Source organism: Mustela nigripes, chromosome 4 (genome assembly GCF_022355385.1).
Source record: "Mustela nigripes isolate SB6536 chromosome 4, MUSNIG.SB6536, whole genome shotgun sequence".
NCBI lineage: Eukaryota > Metazoa > Chordata > Mammalia > Carnivora > Mustelidae > Mustela > Mustela nigripes.
Window position 1 is genome coordinate 105,056,022 of NC_081560.1, and position 19,722 is coordinate 105,075,743.

A 19,722-nucleotide genomic window follows, 5' to 3' on the forward strand; every position below is an offset into this window, starting at 1 on the left:
TTTTTTCACAAAAATAATGCAAACTACCCCCAAATTTATACAGAACCCCAAAACACTCCAAATAGCCATGGAGGCACCACACTCCCTAATTTCAAACAAATTTACAAAGCTATAGTAATCAAAACTTTATACAGTATTGGAATAAAAACTGATGCATAGATCAATGGAACTGAATAGAAAGCCCAGATATACACCCATGAATAGCCGGTCAAGTAATTTATGATAAAGGAGGCAAGAATATACACTGGGGAGGGATGCCTGGGTGGCTCAGTGGGCTAAGCGTCTGCCTTCAGTTCACATCAGGATCCTAGGCTCCTGGGATTGAGTCCTGCACTGCACGTCTTGCTTGGCAAAGAGCCTGCTTCTCCCCTGACCTGCTGCTCCCACTACTTGTGCTCTCTTTCTCTGACAACTAAATAAATAAAATCTTAAAATATATATATATATATATATATACATACTGGGGAAAGGACAATCTCTTAAATATCAATGGTACTGGGAAAACTGAATAGCCACATGCAAAAGAATAAAACTGGACTACTATCTTATGTCATACACAAAATTTAAATTGAAATAGATTAAAGACTGGAATGTTAACACCTGAAACTATAAAACTTATAAAAGAAAACACAGGCAACAAGCTCCCTGACATCAGGTGTTTGTTTGTTTGGATCTGACTCCAAAAGCAAAGGCAACAAAGGCAAAAATAAGTTGGGACTACATCAAACTAAAAAGCTCTTGCACAGCAAAGGAAACCATCAACAGGAGAAAAGACAACCTACTGAATGGAAGGATATCTGCAAATCATGTATCTCCTAAGGGGTTAATATCCAAAATATATAAAGAATTCATACAATCAAACAGCAAAACAACCTCCCAAAATCTGATTAAATTATGGGCATAGGATCCAAAGAAACATTTTTCCAAAGATGACACACACATGGCCAAAAGGCATATAAGATGCTCAACTTCACTATTCATGAGGGAAATGAAAACCACAATGAGATCACTTTACACCTGTAAGAATGGCTGTTATCAAAAGGACACGAATAATAAGGATTACCAAGCATGTAAAGAAGGAACCCTTGTGCACTGTTGGTGGGAATGTAAAAACTGGTAGAGTCACTATGGAGTGTTACAGTATGGAGGTTTCTTCAAAAATTAAAAATGGAAATCCCATATGACCCAGCAATCCTACTTCTGTGTATTTATTAAAAAAAAAAATGGAAACACTAATGGAAATACTAATCTGTACTTCCATGTTCACTGCAGCATTACTTACAATAGTCAAGATATGGGATAACCTAAGTGTCTCTAGGTGGATGAATTGATAAAAAAGATGTGGTACACACAGTAAGTCCCCCTTACCCATAAGGAATACCATCTAAAACCCCCCATGGATGCCTAAAACCACAATAGTACTGAACCCTATATATACTATGTTTTTTGCTAATCCATACATAACTATAATAAACCTTAATTTATCAATTAGATACAATAAGAGATTAGCAACAATAACAGAACATTTATAATACATACAGTAATGAAACTTGTGAATATGGTCTCTCTCTCCCTCAAATTATCTTATTGTACTGTACTCATCCTTCTTGTGATGATGTAAGATAATAAAATGCTTATGTGAGGAGATGAAGTGAGGTGAATGATGTGTAGGCACTGTGATGGAGCATTTGGCTACTAGTGACCTTCTGATGATACATCAGAAGGATCATCTGCTTCTGGACTGGGGTTAATCGCAGTAATCTGAATCTGTGAAACACAAAACCCAGACAGGGAGATTACACATATATAATGGAATACTATTCAGCCATAAAAGACAATGAAATCTTGGTATTTATGACAACATGCATGGCCCATGAAGGTATTATACTAAGTGACATAAGTGGATGGAAAAAGACAAATACCATATGATCTCATTTATATATGAAATCTAAAAATCAAGCAAATAATAAAAAACTCATGGATATAAAGAACAGAAAGGTGGTTGCCAGGAGGAGGGAGAGCAAAGTGGATGAAGGGGGTTCAGGAGGCACAGACTTTTCACTGTGAAATGAACAGGTCATAGGGATGTGATATGAGACTGGTGATTACAGTCAATGGTACTATAGTACATATTTAAAGGTTGCCAGGAGAGTGGATCTTTAAAGTTCTTGTCACAAGAATAAAAGAGAAATTTTTCTTTTGTAACTTTTTATAGTGACAAATGATGACTAGACTTATTGTGGTCAATTCACAGTGTACACAACTGCCAAATCATTACATTCTAAGATTAATGTGGGTTTTTTTTAAGATTTTACTTAAAAATCTTTATTATAGGGGTTCCTGGGGTGGCTCAGTCAGTTAAGCATCTGCCTTTGGCTCAGGTCATGATACTGGAGTCCTGAGATCCAGCACCACATCTCACCACATCGCCTACTTCTCGCTCTCCTCCCTGCTCATGTTCGCTCTCTTGCTATCTCTGTCTCTCCTTCAAATAAATACATAAAATCTTTTACAAATAAATAAAATCTTTAAAGATTTATTATTTTAATTTTTTAAAAAAGATTTTATTTATCTGACAGAGAGAGAGAGATCACAGGCAGGGAGAGTGGCAGGCAGAGGGAGAGGGAGAAGCAGGCTCTCCGCTGAGCAGGGATCCTGATGCGGGGCTTGATTCGGGGACCCTGGGATTGTGACCCAGCGGAAGGCAATGCTTAACCGACTAAGCCACCCAGGCAACCCTAAAGATTTATTATTATTTATTTATTTGAGAGACAGGCAGGTGGCAGAAGCAGAGCCCCAGAGCAGCACAGGCTCTAAGCTGAGTATGAAGCCAACGTAGGGCTCAGTCTGATGACTCTGAGATCATGACCATCAAAGGTCAGACGCTCAACCAACTGATCCACCCAGGTTCCCCACTAATACGTGCTGTATGTCAATTACACCTTGATCAAAAAAAGTTCACCTGTTTATGCCTTAACTCCTTTCAAATTTGAAATCCCCTCCCTATTTTTCTCCTTTAATCCTACACCTCCTTCAAGACATAGTGAAAGACCAATCTCTGTAAATTCTAATCTCTATTATCAACAGATTTAATTTCACGTTCTTATTTTTTAAATAATATTTAAGACTATATTCTATTTTTAGGTTTTCTTTCTCAGAAGACAAAAAACCCAGGTGCCATTTTTTGGTATGACCCCCACAGACAAAGCCCAGAACAACATGGGGCATGGGTCAGATACTTTCATGTATATGGCCTTTAGGGATGCCTGGATGGCTCAGATGGTTAAGTGTCTGCCTTTGGCTCAGGTCATGATCTCTGGGGTTCTGGGATCTGCTTCTCCCTCTGCTCACGCTCTATCAGTCTCAAATGAATAAATAAAATCTTTAAAAATATATATATGTGGCCTTTTTTTTTTTAAGGATTTTATTTATTTATTTGACAGGGAGATAGATCACAAGTAGGCAGAGAGAGAGAGGGAGGGAGGGAGAGAGAGAGAGAAAGGAGGAAGCAGGTTCCTTGCTGAGCAGAGAGCCCAATGGGGGGCTAGATCCCAGGACCCTGAGATCATGACCTGAGCCGAAGGCAGAGCTTAACCACTGAGCCACCCAGGCGCCCCTATATGTGGCCTTTTAAGTTTAGTTGACATACATGCATTAGCTGGGTGGGAGAACAAAGTTTGTGAAAATTATAATGACCAGTTTTCAAAAAACATTTCAAGGATCTGTAAGCATATGAAACCTATGGTCTTGTTAACTCAAGTGTAACTGAATACCTATGGTCTCAAGAAAAAAAAAATTTTTTTTTTAAAGATTTATTTATTTATTTATTTATTTGACAGAGAGATCACAAGTAGACAGAGAGGCAGGCAGAGAGAGAGAGAGACAGAGAGAAGCAGGCTCCCTGCTGAGCAGAGAGCCCATGCGGGACTCGATCCCAGGACCCTGAGATCATGACCTGAGCCGAAGGCAGAGGCTTAACCCACTGAGCCACCCAGGCGCCCAAGAAAATGTTTAAATTAATATAGATCCTTCTGTAAACAGTGAATACTTTATCTTTTTGTTTTAGTGTTTTTAAATATATTTTTAAAAGTAAAAATATGTTAAATTATATAGAGAAATCACACAAATTAAAATTATTAAATTTTATTGAAAAGAATATTTGAAATATTTTATATACTATGTATTAAGTTCTAGGCAGCATTTAGAACATAGTTGTCTTTAGCAGCTAAAATTAAGACTAGTTTTTTTTAACTCTTCTATCAAATTTAGAAGTGAAAATATTTAGTGCATAATCGAAAATGATAGGGGCACCTGGTAGCTCAGTCAGTTAAGCGACTGCTTTCAGCTCAGGTCATGATCCCAGTGTCCTGGGATCGAGCTCCACATCAGGCTCCCTGCTTAGTGGGGAGCCTGCTTCTCCCTTCTCCCTCTGCCTGCTCTCTATCTCTGTCAAATAAAAAAATAAAATCTTTAAAGAAATGATTAAACACAAAACTAGATGAAATATACTTCTAAGTATATGGTAAAAGTATTTCATGTATACCAATTAATGGCTTTTTCAAGTTTTTCTAAATTCTTAGTTTTTGCCACAAGAACTATGTAAAGTCAGAAAACACATTCAACTGTAAAATATGACACAGAAAGTTCAATTTTATTTATTCATTTAAAGATTTATTTATTTGACAGAGAGAGAGAGAGAGCAGGCACACACAAGCAGAGGAAGCGGGAGGGAGAGGGGGAGGGAGAAGCAGGCTCTACATCCCCCATCCCCGGCCCTGCCCCGAGCCAGGAACACACTGTGGGGTTCCATCCCAGGACTCCTAGGATCGTGACCTGAGCCAAAGGCAGACAGTTAACCAACTGAGCCTGCCCAGGCACACCAGAAGTTCAATTTTAAAACACAAATATCTCAAAACTGTGGAAATGCTTTCATTTGTAAAATGAATAAAATATTCAGGCTGATAAATACTTTTAATAAAGCAAAGTACCATCACTGAATTTTCAATGTATTTTTCTTTACATCCAATGACGTATCAATCGAGATCAAAGACACATCTCAATACTCTGCCCTTAGATAATCCCAGGAATTCAAAAGATGGGTGGATCAGGAGAGATGAGAAATAGTTATGGTCTTCCTTACCTTCACCCCCAACAAATAAAAGTACCACCATTAAGGGTGTGTCCCCAGGCTGGCAGATGCCTGAGCCTGCCCTTTGGTCTAAACAGATAAAAGGCATAAAGCAACTGCTCAGAGCAAGATCTTAGTTAGGCCCTTGAGGTACTTGGGAGGTTCTGGATAATTAAAATACATAAGCCAGAGCTGCTAATTTTAAAGACCCTTACAAGAAATAAAAAGAGAATTATATTAAAGGAAATACCTAAATTGCTCTAAATGCTTCATTTTTTCAACATATGTAATAGTCTATACTTCTTTTAGACTATAATATTTTTAAGAAAAACATGGGAGAGCCTTCGGCTAACAAAATTTATCATCTGCACAAATGCCATGTCTTCCCTCAGAATCCACTGCAGAAACACCTACCAAACCTACAGAAGAAATCTGGGGTCTGATTTTAACACCTATGCTTCAGAAGTCAAAAATCTTCTGTCATCTTTTATTCTCTTTCCTTCAAATCTCACATCTGATGTATCAACAACTTCCATTATTTCTACATCCAAATAGATCCTAAATCCAACAATTTTCCAAAATTTCAGAAAGTGTAAGCCAAGATTATCTTTTGGTCTGAGCCACCATTATCTTTGCACTGGTACTAGTTTTTCTGCCGTACCTATCCCTAGCCTGCCTTCTCCATTTTTTTTTTAAGGTTTTTTTTTTTTTTTTTAAAGCATAGAACCAGCTCATATTACTGTAACTACATAACATTTAAACTTTACCTCAGTGGGTAAGACCATATTCCCAAGTGTCTCATTTCCTATTTTTACACTGGGCAAATGTTTAGCTCTGAAACGTTCCCAGTCTAGTCCCAAGCTTTGCAGCTGCTGAGCTCCTTCTACTTGCAATGTCCGTGGCCTATGCCTTCATTAAGTTATCCCATTCTCATCACTCAGGTTGGTCCTAGCTCAATTTTACTTTGTCAAAGGTCTGCACTAACTACCTTACCTAAAAATTACCCATATGCCCAGAGTGTTCTTACTGTCACTATTTTATTTGCTTTGTAGCATTTAAGTATTTTAAATTCTTTATTCCATAGACTTGTTGTCTACCTTCTTTCACCACCATGTAAATGCGATCAGAGACCAAGTCTGTCATAGCTGCAGTTATAATACTTACCCTGTAGGCATTACCTTGGTTGGTGTTAGGCACAAAGTAATAAGCACTCATTGATATTTTTAATCAACTGACCTATGCCATAAATGTTATATAACACATTTTTCCCCTTATCTTTTGATATTTTCCATGAAAAGTAACTCTGAAATTTCTGTATTATAACACTGGTACAGAGAAACCAAAGTAATTTTTTCCCAACTGAAATCATCTTACAATCACTTTTCTATTACTACTCATGTAAATTTATCAGTCCTGTAAGTACCCGTATCTAAACACATCCAAAAGGATGCTACCCACTTGCTGCCTGTTTCCTGTCCCAGGAAACACCATCATCACTTCCAGCAGAGACTACTACCTGTCCTCCAAAATCTGTTCTTTTCTTCAATGGTAGCTGCCCACCTACACTACATTCCCATCCTCACTGTAGCTGGTGTGATCACATGTCCAAGTCCTCACCAGTGGAACATGAATGTAAGTGTTAAGTGCCGTTTCTAGGTCTGGCTCATAATGCCCCTACCTCCTTTTTTCTAGTTTCTGGCTGACAAGAGGTGGTATACCTTGGAAGGCATATGAAGATGGCAGATCTTCCAACTTAGATCCCCAAATGACTGTATGTAGTCGACACCCCCTGATCTAATGATAATGAGATGGTTAAATACTCTTAATTGTCTACTGAGGTAAGCAACAACCACTCCTGATCCTTAAGTGAGAACTACATATAAATTTCCTATCTTTATGCCACTGAATTTTGAGGTTTTGTTTGTTGCAAAAGCTTAACTTACCCTAACAAACTGTGTAGCCAGTAGCTTAAGCAAAATCTTACAGCAGGGGCACAAGCTGGGATGTGTTTAACAATACGTATTCAACCATTTTATATCTTATGATATAATTGATCTTTCTAACACCTATGCCCATTCCCTAATTCTAACCATAATCATCCTGCCTAGGTTTACTGAAACAGCTTTCTAACTGACTGCCCTTGTTTCCATACTTACAAGGTCAATCCCCTTTTCAAAATAAAGTCAAAGTGATAGCATAAAGTGTCAGTATCTTATACCTTTAATACACACTGCTGCCTCCTACCTCCTAGAGAATATGCACACAAGGCCCATAAAAATATCTATTACTTGGTTCTTGCTCCAACCACAATGAACCATCAGTTCCCTTAGAAGGTTGAGCAAATGTTTATTTTCTACAGCTAGGAGAAAAAGCCAGGGAGAGAGCAGAGCTGGTAGGAAAACTTTCAAGAAGACAGTGGTGCTATAATTATGTTTTAAATGTCTGAGATAGGCATTTTTTAAATAAACTTTTTTTTAAAAAGACTTTATTTATTTGTTTGACAGAGAGAGATCACAAGTAGGCAGAGAAGCAGGCAGCAGCAGGGTGGGGAAGCAGGCTCCCCGCTGAGCAGAGAGCCTGATGGGGGCTCAGTCACAGGACCCTGGGATCACAACCTGAGCCGAAGGCAGAGGCTTAAACCCACTAAGCCACTAGGCGCCCCTTAAATAAACATTTTAAATAAGCTTTTTAATAAACTAGTTTAAAATAAACTTTTAGAAGTTAACATTGACAAAAGATAATGAAAATGGTTTTATTACTCAAGAAAAAAAACACACCATTTATTCAAGAATTTTGCAAAACAGGTGTCCTGCCTCACTTTCCACCTTGGTGTTAAATGAGAAGGAAGCAAACACTGAGAAAGTACACAGACAGAAAAAGACATTAATCATAAAAGCAAATTCCAAGGTAGATGGAGTTAGCAAATAAAGCCAATTTCAAATCACCTAATTCACTTATTTAAATGATTAACAAACAAGTATTAAAGAAAATATTCTATGTTATGATCATGAAACTGTTTTTACAAACATAATGATGAAAATAAAAATAACCGAAACTATGTTCTGAAACTAGGTTGTTGGGGGCACCTGGGTGGCTCAGTCATTAAGCGTCTGCCTTCAGCTCAGGTCATGATCCCAGAATCCTGGGATAGAATCGCACATTGGGCTCTCTGCCCAGTGGGAAGCCTGCTTCTCCTTTTCTTACTCCTCCTTCCTGTATTCCCTTTCTTTCTGTCTCTCTCTTTCTGGGTCAAATAAAGAAACAAAATCTTTGAAAAATAAAAAACCACTAAGTTTAAATCTCAAGAAAACTAAAGTACTGTTGTAATATGAAAACAGAACATCCAAAATTAGACAAATAAGTGAAAAACCAAAATCCCCCCAAATGTGTCAAATTTGGTTATTAAGTTTAGCTATATATTATCAACATCCTAAAGATGGTCTTACTTAGATCACAAAAATGCAACTGATGTGACACCTCATATATGATGCTTTATTTTTCTTTCATGAATTTTTTTTTAAAAATTACATTCTTGATATCTCTACCCAGTATTTCCATAAAAAGTGAATTTATAACTATGAAAAAAGAAATAGGAATAAAAAACAAAGATGGTACTTAGATGGTACAGAATAAATACACTTTAAAGAAGACAACCTAAGTTCCTGGGTGGCTCAGTTGTTTGAGGGTCTGACTCTTGGTTTTGACTCAGGTTATGATCTCAGGGTTCTGGGACTGAGCCCCGCATCAGGCTCCCCAATCACTGGGGAGTCTGCTTGAGATTCTCTCTCTCCCTCTCCCCTTCCCCTTGCTTGCGCACTCTAAAGTAAGTCTTTTAAAAGAAAGAAAACCTAGGCGCCTGGATGGCTCAGTGGGTTAGACCTCCGCCTTTGGCTCAAGCCATGATCTCAGGGTCCTGGGATCGAGTTCCATATCGGGCTCTCTGCTCAGTGGGGAGCCTGCTTTCCACTCCACCCCACCCTGCCTCTCTGCCTACTTGTGATCTCTCTCCATCAAATAATTAAAAAAAAAAGGCCAAAAAATGGAAAATAAACCACCCCATTTACTCCCATAATTAAGTTAAACTCCCAAGTAATAAATTCCATAACCTGGCAAAACAGACAACACATGCAATCCCTCTGACATTAAATTTAAAAAAACAAAACAGTAATTCCAATAAGCTATTATTCTTAGTAAAAACTAAACTTTGTAAGGATCCAGAAATAATGGTCTCAACAGTAAATACTCTGAATTTCAATTTCTATTGAATATCTTCATGGTTTTTGAGAAGAAAGCAGACACTCTCTTTTCTGCTAGGGGGAAAAAACCCCAACACTCTAGAAACAACAAGAAGAATACTCCCTTTGTTTTGTTATTTCAAAACTTCTACCTTAATACGGTCAACAAGGTTTTAAAATGTAAGTCATCAGGCTTGTATATAATAAAACTTCCATGTGAAATCTCAGGTTATTTAAAATATCTGGTGCTATCAAAATACTTCTCAATTACATCTTTCTCATTTGGTATTTAAGGAGCTTTACAGGAGATTCAGAAATGGAAATATCATACAACTTGCTGGAAAACTAAATGAGTATTCTTCAATGGGCAAAAATAAAATATATTATTTGAAGGCCAAGAAAATAGAGACAATGAAATTCAGTAACTGTTTGTTTTGACAACTGAAAAACCTGCCATCAGCCTAATGGTACCTCCAAAGCAGACTCTAGATGCCCCTAGAATTCAGCACGTAGAAGATACTTTTAGAAGTGGGAATTTTTTTTTTTTTTAAGATTTTATGTATTTATTTGACAGAGAGAGAGAGAGGGAGAGCAAGCACAGGCAGACAGAGTGGCAGGCAGAGTCAGAGGGAGAAGCAGGCTCCCTGCCGAGCAAGGAGCCCGATGTAGGACTCGATCCCAGGACGCTGGGATCATGACCTGAGCTGAAGACAGCTGCTTAACCAACTGAGCCACCCAGGCGTCCCTAGAAGTGGGAAATTTAAAAAGAACATACTTCTAGGAGATCAAAGTTAGATCCAGAGTCTTACCGAAGCAGCACTCCAGTATAATGAAAATAAAAAGGCTTTCTGTAAAAAGATTTGAGTTTAATTCTTAGCTCTACCACTAATTAGGTGATCTTGAAAATATACTGAAATTTTGTAAATTTCAGTTTCATTATATTTAAAATGTACATAAGAATGATATCTACACCACCTGTTTCAGAAAAACTGCTGCTTTTGCTTAAAATAATTCTTGTGAAAGAGGACTATATATAATAAACTACCATGCACAAATGCTAGTTAAGTTTGTTCCTTTTTTATAAACAACAAATATTTATGAAACTCTGAGCTCGGTACTGTACTAAGAACCAAGAGATGGCTGGCCGAAAGAGTCAACCACCAACACGGTTGGAGCTGCTTAAAGCCTAATTAAGAGTTTGGTAGTGATAGAAATTATAATAATACACTTTAAGTACTATGTAAATTAATGAAAAATGTATTCTGGCCACATGAAGATGTGCCCAACGCTGACTACAAGAATCAGGGTAAATTTTTCAGGAGTGGTAGTGACTAAACTGAAGCAAAAAAACAAATCTGTCAGATTGAGATAATGCAGAGTCTAACTCCATATAAAAGTTAAGAACTTATGCAGATTCAGAGAGGCATTTAACTTGTTTAGGGAACTACAAATAATTCAAGGGTTGCTTGGCGGGGCGGGGGTTGAGGTGGGGAGTAGCAGGCAGGGGACAGTAGTAAGAATGACCTAAGAAAATAATGTTAGGGAAAAAGACCAGAAGCACAAAAACCAATATAATGCTATTTACAGTGGTCTACAGGGACATATCTATAAGTGACTGGGTATCTTCAACTAAAACAGGAAATAAAGGAAAAGGAGCAGACTTTTTTCTGGGGAATGTGAAGACCGGCTTTGTAACAAGATGTTTAACTTACAGTACCTATATCACCTGGGTGGAGCTGTCCGTACACACATAGCTTTAGAGATCAAAAGAAAGATGAAGTCTTGAAGTTGGGATTCGTAAATCTTCAACATTAAGGGAATGGATCAAATTTCCCCTACATGAAGAGGGGGCACACCATACCCTAGAGAATTAAATTGCCTTTCCCATTTTATATACTAAAAAATGTAAGCTACTCCATTAAGGCCAAAGGAAGTACAATTTAATCTTGATCTTATGATTAGGTCAGCAATCTAAATGAGATTTCTATTCCTAAAGCTTGTTTAGTCACATTAGTGACATTATTTACTATTATTAATGTTATTAATGATCTTATTACTATGGTTCTAATAACTGGCCCAGAAGATCCTTTGAATTATCTACAGTCCCCAAGGCTCCCCGCACTAACTGATATCAGGAGGGTCCTCCAGATCAGAATGACCTTCTCTTGGATCAGAACTGATCAAGCAATTACTGTGAATATGTTTTAAACTTTAGGGTAAAAACCAAACATTTAAAATATGGTCCCTGTCTTTAAATCGACTAGAATTCTAGCTTGAGTGTAAAGACAAGAATACAAATAATAAGTCCTGGATATAAATTTCATCTAGTCCTTGGATAAGCTGCAAGAGGTAATACTTCCTCCCTCTTCCACTGATACCTATAAATAGCCTTCCTATGTATAGGAAAAGTTTAGTTTTGCTTTTAATGGCAATTTTATGAAAAGCCACTAGGTGGTGATATTGCCTTAAAAATGTTCAAGAAACTTATTTTGATCTCAGTAACTTGTAGAACTGTAAGAGATGTTTTCTAATACCCTTTAAATAAAGATTTTAGAGATTTTCAATCCTTCAACTTATAGTTGAGAATGATAAGATAGAGATTAAGTAACTTGCCAAAGATTCCACAACTGCTTAAATAAAGGGCAATGACAGGACTAGAGCCAAAGTCTCCCTGATTGAGCCCTAAGGGTGTTATGTTCCTTTCATTAAAAAATGTGCTAAGTTCTAATTTAATCTCTAGAAAATGAAATTATCTTCAGTTTATGTGGAAAGCATGTATTTACTCATATGGAATGGTCACATAAAGAGAAAAATATCCTGTAATTTGGAAAAGCACTGGAGCAACGACGTGGTAAAATAAAAACTCAGAAATGGGTTATATATTACTGTGGCTAAAAGTTTCAGGACAAGTTGATTTTAAAATAGCTACTGAAAAAAAATGAACAGGTATAAAGAAATGGGCAAAAACCTCTGGTCTCCAGTTCTGTATTTTCCAAGGCCAGTATTTTCCAGTGTATAAGTATTTATAGTATTTATATCAGTATTGATATACAAAATAAGAAAATGATTATTAAAGTTTAAAGAAATAATTTCCCCCCTAATTTTATCCCAGTGGTTCTCTTTTCTTCCACTTAGCACACATGACAGAGGAGATCCACATGGGTCGCATCACACCCGATCCTCAATTCCTAAGTATGGACTATCACACTCCATTCCAGTTCTCAAGTTCAAAAAAATATCTGAAACCAAGTAAGTGAGAATGTAGTTAAGCTATTACAGTAGTTAGCTGAAATGTGTTCTGCTTGGGAACAAACAAAAAACACTGCAATAATTTCTTGAACACTTCAGTTAACTCTATCTGTAATAGCTAATTACATAGAAAATAATTCAAAGTGACTTAACATTTGGATGGGTGTTATCACGATAAAGGCTTACCCTTCTTCCGGCTTATAATGACAAAGAAATATGAATGAAAAGTCATTTGTCATGTTTATTTCAAGAAATATCTAGAGCGGCGCCTGGGTGACGCAGTGGGTTAAAGCCTCTGCCTTTGGCTCAGGTCATGATCCTGGGGTCCTAGGATCGAGTCCCACATCAGGCTCTCTGCTCAGCAGGGAGCCTGCTTTTCAGTCTCTCTCTACCTGTCTCTCTGCCTACTTGTGATCTCTGTCTGTCAAATAAATAAATAAAATCTTAAAAAAAAAAAAAGAAATATCTAGAAAAGTTGGGACAATATTAAATCTGCTAAAGGCAGTATGGTAAAAATTGGTATGTTATTAAGATTTACTAGAACAAAACATGTATTTTTAAAGTCATTCCTTTAAAATTAAGCCTACTTCTCTAATTTTAAAGAATTATTCAAATCAAAAATGAAAAAGAAAAGTTTTAAGGGAAAACATAAGCCCCTAAAAGACAGGATATTTGCTTACAAAACAAAATAATACACCAAGCCCTGTCTTTTAGGAACTTACGAATTTGGGTAAGCAGGAAAGTTTAGTATATGTTACCTGAAGACGCAAATTTTAAATTTTCTTCTTTAGTAATCTCAAAATTCCTGTATCAATTCAGTAGAGCAATGGGGATCATGGCTCAATGAACATATCATACCCTTGGAACTCCACGGAAACCCAACATTCCATTTTAAAAAAAGGTAAAGTAAACAGGGAAAAATGGGAGTCTAATACGTAAAATTTGACTTTACAGTCAGTTATCCTGGAATGTATCTAATATGTGAATTAATATCAGCAAAACAGGAATCTATAAGATGAAAACAGTAATTTAGCTCTTCTCCATCTCCACTGAAACCTAACGTGAAAACATGAAGGGATTTACATTCAAGAATGACAAATACATATACCTGTATTAAGGATGATCTAAACTATAGTGAAATCTCAATTAACCAGCTATGTAAATAGAATCCTTAATTAAGCAAAATTCCCCCCACCCCAAAGAACAGTCATTGAAATTTGGTTATTAAAATATACAAATACACATCAAGAGAAGTTTTCAATTAAGTGTATATTTGGCCAGTCTGTTTTTTCCTTCAATTTCTACCAAGAAGTATTATTATATAAGATGGAAAACAAAACAAGAAACAACCTGATAGCTGGAAACTTGAAATTATATACTCTTGATTCTGTCAACAAATATTTTCTGATCTTTAAAGCCACCCAACCCTTTCTAGGTCTCAGTTTTCTCAAATACAAATGAGGGTTACGCTTTTGTGCTTTAAAACAGTTTTTTAAAAATTAACAGTTTCAGGGTACAGGTCTGTGATTCCTCAGTCTCACACAATTCACAGCGCTCACTATAGCACATACCCTCCCCAATGATCATCACAAAGCCACCTAAACAGTGTTAAACTTTAAAAACAAACAAACAAACAAAAAAAAAACAACCCACAATGGTTTCTTTAAAAAAGCGTAGCAAGTAAAACAAATAAAAGTGGAAAACTCTGACTAAAGGAAGTATAGGGGACTGGAACCCTGTCCAAAACAACTGTCTACACCACAGTTTTCTGAAGGGTTTAATGAACTCTAATGGATCTTAAACACACCATTTAAAAACCTCTCCACACTAAATAATGAAAATAATTTTCAGAATGACATGATGACACGGCAAGATTCAAAAATAAACAAATTTTCACTGTAAAAAATTCAAACATGAATGTTTTACCAACTAACCAGAAACTGGCCAACATTCAGTGAAAGTAAACACCTACTTCTAAGAATTCCAATTAACTGATGCATCATTACATTAAAGTATGGTTACACTGAAGAAATTACAGAATTGACAAACAAAGTACTTTAGAATATGTAAGTGAAAATTAAGAAACAGTACTGTTTGACAGGAAAGAAATGGGTCACACTAGAGATATATTAAACTGAATTAAGTCTGCAATATATTTACATAAAATCCATTATATCACAGAAGTATTTTATTTTGAAATTCTGTATCAGTTCTTTTGTTTTTTAAAAATTTTATTTTTAACTAGCCTCTATACCCAATGTGGGGCTCGAACTTACAACTCCAAGATCAAGAGTCGTATGCTCTATGGACCAAGCCAGCCAAGTAACCCCATATTAGTTCTAATAAGACAAGTCATATTTCACCACCACCATGTCCAAAGGAGCCAAAGGAATATACATCCTAACTGCAGCCACAGAAGCTCCACAAAGAAAAGTTATGCAATGGAAATTCTTCACAATAGTTTGTTTAAATAAAAGGCTCTAATGAGATTAAAACAAATATAACTGTAGATAAAAGTATAGTTTTAAAAAGTCCAAAATAATAACTAAAAGTGTGTACGTTTAAACACACAATATTAAAAAAGGTATATATTAAGATTTTTCACCAAACACAAAAATCATAAACATCTTAATATCTGAGTCTACATTAGAAATTTAAGTATGAGTTTTTTAAAAAGAAATTATATTTACCTCTAAATGCCAAAAACCAATTATTTTAAAATTGAGATAAATGCATAAAATTTGCAATTAAAATAATCAATCCAATATGGTACAAAATTATATTATTTCACATATTTAACAATGAAAAGTAAATTTCCTTTTTCTTAAAAAAATAAAGTATTAATAAGGTATTCTTAAAACTGGTCTCTATTATCTTTAATAGTCACTTGAAAGTACTCTTACCTTTCTTCTGAGCTATACAATCGAGCAAGTCCAAAATCTGCAAGTTTTATTTGCCCTCTGGTAGAAGACAAAATGAACAAAAAGCATTAGTGTTCTCTGAAATAATACACATTTGTATCCATTCATTGATGTCTAATTATACACATTCATATTCTGTTCCTAAAACTAATTAAAAATATGTAAACTTTAACTTTGATCACACAGCAGTACCCTAAGTCCTAAAAGAAAAGGCAAAAAGATAAACAAAGTAAAAAAGTAGTACTTCTCCTTTGGAGACTTCAGTTATTATTATTCTATCTAGAACCACCACCACCACCGCTATTTTTATTGTACTAGTATTAACAGTATTTTAGTACTACCTAGTTCCTATTTAGAAAAGTATATGACAATGAAAATAAACGGAGATAATTTCTGCTACTTAGTAATTAGACGTATTACCTGTTCAATTCAAATCAATAATGCATAAGACTAAATCACATTATTTTAAATCTATGTTTAGTTTCTAGTTCTTAGAGGGACTAGGGACATAAAACCCTTTCGCACACTAAAGTCGAACTAGGCATGCCTCACTTAAACTAACAAGTAACACCAACTATAACAGAATTACCAGAGCTCAGGTTATGTTGTCAGTAAAATGTTTTTAACATACACTTTAAATATCTATTTATGCAGGGGCATCTGGGTGGCTCAGTCGATTAAGTGTCCAACTCTTGATTTTGGCTCAGGTCATGATCTCAGGGTCATGAAATCGAGCCCCCTGTCCGGCTCTATACTGGGTGTGGAGACTGCTTAAGATTCTCTCTCACTCCCTCTGTCCCCCACCCTCCACTTGCACTTTCTTTTTGGGGGGAAAAAAAAAATCAACTTATGCATATGTGTGTGTATACACACGTCAGAAAAGCTCTTTTTAAAACTGTGATACTGGTGTAAAAACAATTTCTAAATAAAAAATTCTTAGATCTATTCTTAACCTAAAGCTGAAATCACATTATTAATTACTAGAATATCCATTCACATTATTTGGAAGAATATCAAATGAGAAATTCAATTAAGTATTATTTTATGTACATTAAAAACTACCATTGGAAATTAATTAAAGTATATTTAACACAAGTCCAGTTAGACCTCAAGCAATAATACTGATTATATTGAAACAGTTTGAGCAATAAAATAAATTTAGGTCTTTTTAACAGAATCAAGGCATATATTATACAACACTCATTTTAAACACATATATCAAACTCACATCATACCTATTATTTAGAAGAATATTTGAACATTTAATATCTCTATGCAAAAAGTTCTTCTTGTGACAATAATCCAGACCTTCCATGAGCTGTCTCATGAATGACTTTATGTGATTTTCATTAAAATGAACCAAGCCTGATTCCAGTAGTCCCATCAGATCATGGTCCATATATTCAAACACCAGATAAAATGCACCTAAGAAGAAGAATAATTCATTAAAGTTTTTATTCTTATAACTTTTCTATAGGTTCAAAATTTTTAAAAATTAAATGCTATGGAGAAAATTATTCCTTGAAAAGAAGTCCTACTTTGTCATTTCAGGAACATTCATCTTTCTCTCTGAATTTAATATAAATAAATGCATCCCAAGGAAACATCTAACTCAATTTTCTTCTTTTGAAGAAGAAAACTGTTAAAATATCAAATCAACTCTACAATGCATAGTTTCTGGGTGGTGATTCATGTAAAATAAGTTCTTAACTGTTTTATATATTGAACAAACTGTCTCTCAGCAGAAGTTTAATAAAATCAGTGTAGTTCATCAAAGAAAATTCTAAAAGTGTTAAAACAATTGTGTTTAATTAAAAAAAAAAGAGAGACTCTGGGCCCAGTTGGGACTTTAGATGATTTCTATTAAACCTTCAAAAAACATATAATTTCATTCTGTTTATACAGCTCCAAAGCATTTGAAAGCACACAAACTGCAACTCTATTTTATAAGACCAGCTTAAACTTGCTACCCAAACCTAAAATCACACATAGTACATACACAACAATCGTGATTCAAAAATCCTAACTGAAGCTCATACAAACTGAAACCAAAGCTGTATCCAAAAATATTCCAATCAGACTAAGTTTAATTTACCAATTCAAGAATGGAAAAACTAACAAAATTCAACATATCTATCAAAGAAAAAACCTATTTATATGTCAAAAAAGTCATCTGAAGAAAGCTAACAATCAGTTCCTAATTAAAAACAAACATCTCACTCACAGTAAACTTAGAATGATTCTTAAAAGTTGGGGATTAAAAAGTGTACTTGTGGGCGCCTGGGTGGCTCAGTGGGTTAAGCCGCTGCCTTCGGCTCAGGTCATGATCTCAGGGTCCTGGGATTGAGTCCCGCATCGGGCTCTCTGCTCAGCGGGGAGCCTGCTTCCCTCTCTCTCTCTGCCTGCCTCTCTGTCTACTGTGATCTCTCTCTGTCAAATAGGTAAAATAAAATCTTTAAAAAAAAAAAAAAAAAAAAAAAAGTGTACTTGTGATGAGCACTGGGTGTTATATACAAGTGTTCAATCACTAAATTCCACACCTGAAACTAACACTTGAAACACTTGTATGTTAACTAACTGTAATTTAAAAATTATTTTTTAAGTTTATAATGGTATCTCTCTCAAATCAACAAGTCTTAATGAAGAGTAAAATGCCAGTAAAACATGACAAAAACATTCATTACTAGTAACTGCTCTAAACGTTAAGCAAAATTATTGTTAGTAAATAAAATTAAAGACAATGTATGAACACTGAAATAGAGAAAAATATAATTATTGCTATTTTCCTTGAAATCCAACAGAATAAAGAGAGTACCTGGGTTAGAGAAAATCATATATAAAAAGCAAAAAACTTCATCTATGCAATTAACAACTCATTAGAAAATAAAATTTAAATAACTCCACAAAAGGAAAAAAAAATTACTACAAAGGATTAGGAATAAACTTTAACAAGAACTATACAAATTCATTAAATACCAAACTATAAAACAATAAGAAAATCAAGGATTTGCTTCTATTTTCTTTTACTGAGAGAATAAATACTTCACAAAATAATTCTAAAGTTCACCTTAAACAAGAACCAAAGTACCAGTACCAGCTAAAATGTTTCTGAAAATTAACCTACCAAAGATTAGTATGACCTATAGGGACAAATATGAAAGTATAACACGATATATACCAGAAAACAGAGCCTAAATATACATCTAATAATTATGAAAGCAACTATCAGTGAAAATAAAGAGGCAAACTGGTTAATGGGACGAATGTGTGACACCTTAGGAAGATGGGGAGTTATAACAAAGACAAAACAAAACCCCATTAAAAACCAAGAAATTTTATTAAATAAAAATTTAGAATAAAACATATATAAGTAAACAATATGGAAGAGAGGGAAAAGTAAATGATAAAGCAGAGAAACACATTTGCTACAAAATGGGTTAATATCCTTAATATAAGACAAAGTCTTAAAAATCAGTACAAAAGAAGATCAATCCCACAAGAGAAAATGAGAAATAAAATGAACTGTCAATGTGCAAATGATATTTTTGTACAAAATACATGAAAACTCCCACTATTAATCAAAATATACAAAGTAATATAATACTTTTAACTAAAGGGAAAAGATTTCAAAAAGACAGACAATAAATACACAGTAGTAACAACCTTTACTGTGTGTAAGGTAAACAGATAATGTTATAGAGTGCTAGTAAATCAGAAGATTAAAATTAGGATTAAAATCAGGCAGGCGCCTGGATGGCTCAGTGGGTTAAGCCGCTGCCTTCGGCTCAGGTCATGATCTCAGGGTCCTGGGATCGAGTCCTGCATTGGGATCTCTGCTCAGCAGGGAGCCTGCTTTCTCCCCTCTCTCTCTCTGCCTGCCTCTCTGCCTACTTGTGATCTCTCTCTGTCAAATAAATAAATAAAAATCTTTAAAAAAAAAATCAGGCAATATACATGAAAGCTTTAAAAATGACATATCCTTTTACATAGCAAGTACATTAATAGATATTTAGCATAAGGAAATAAAGATTGCAAAGATTTAGCTATAAGCATGTTCACTAAAAGCAATGCAGAATTAAATATTTAAAAGCAAAACAAACGGGCGCCTGGGTGGCTCAGTGGGTTAAGCCGCTGCCTTCGGCTCAGGTCATGATCTCAGGGTCCTGGGATCGAGTCCCGCATCGGGCTC

General features: G+C 35.4%; 1 protein-coding gene across 2 annotated transcripts in view; it reads right to left on the reverse strand.

Annotated features, from left to right (window-relative positions):
• CDK13 (cyclin dependent kinase 13) overlaps positions 1-19,722 on the reverse strand; it is a 121,341-nt gene that overhangs the window by 27,517 nt on the left and 74,102 nt on the right. For both annotated transcript variants that reach the window (XM_059397239.1, XM_059397238.1), the window contains exons 6-7: positions 16,769-16,958; positions 15,516-15,572 (exon numbers count right to left, since the gene is read on the reverse strand). In XM_059397239.1, the coding sequence (XP_059253222.1) occupies positions 15,516-15,572; positions 16,769-16,958 (247 nt within the window). The remainder of the gene's footprint in view (positions 1-15,515; positions 15,573-16,768; positions 16,959-19,722) is intronic.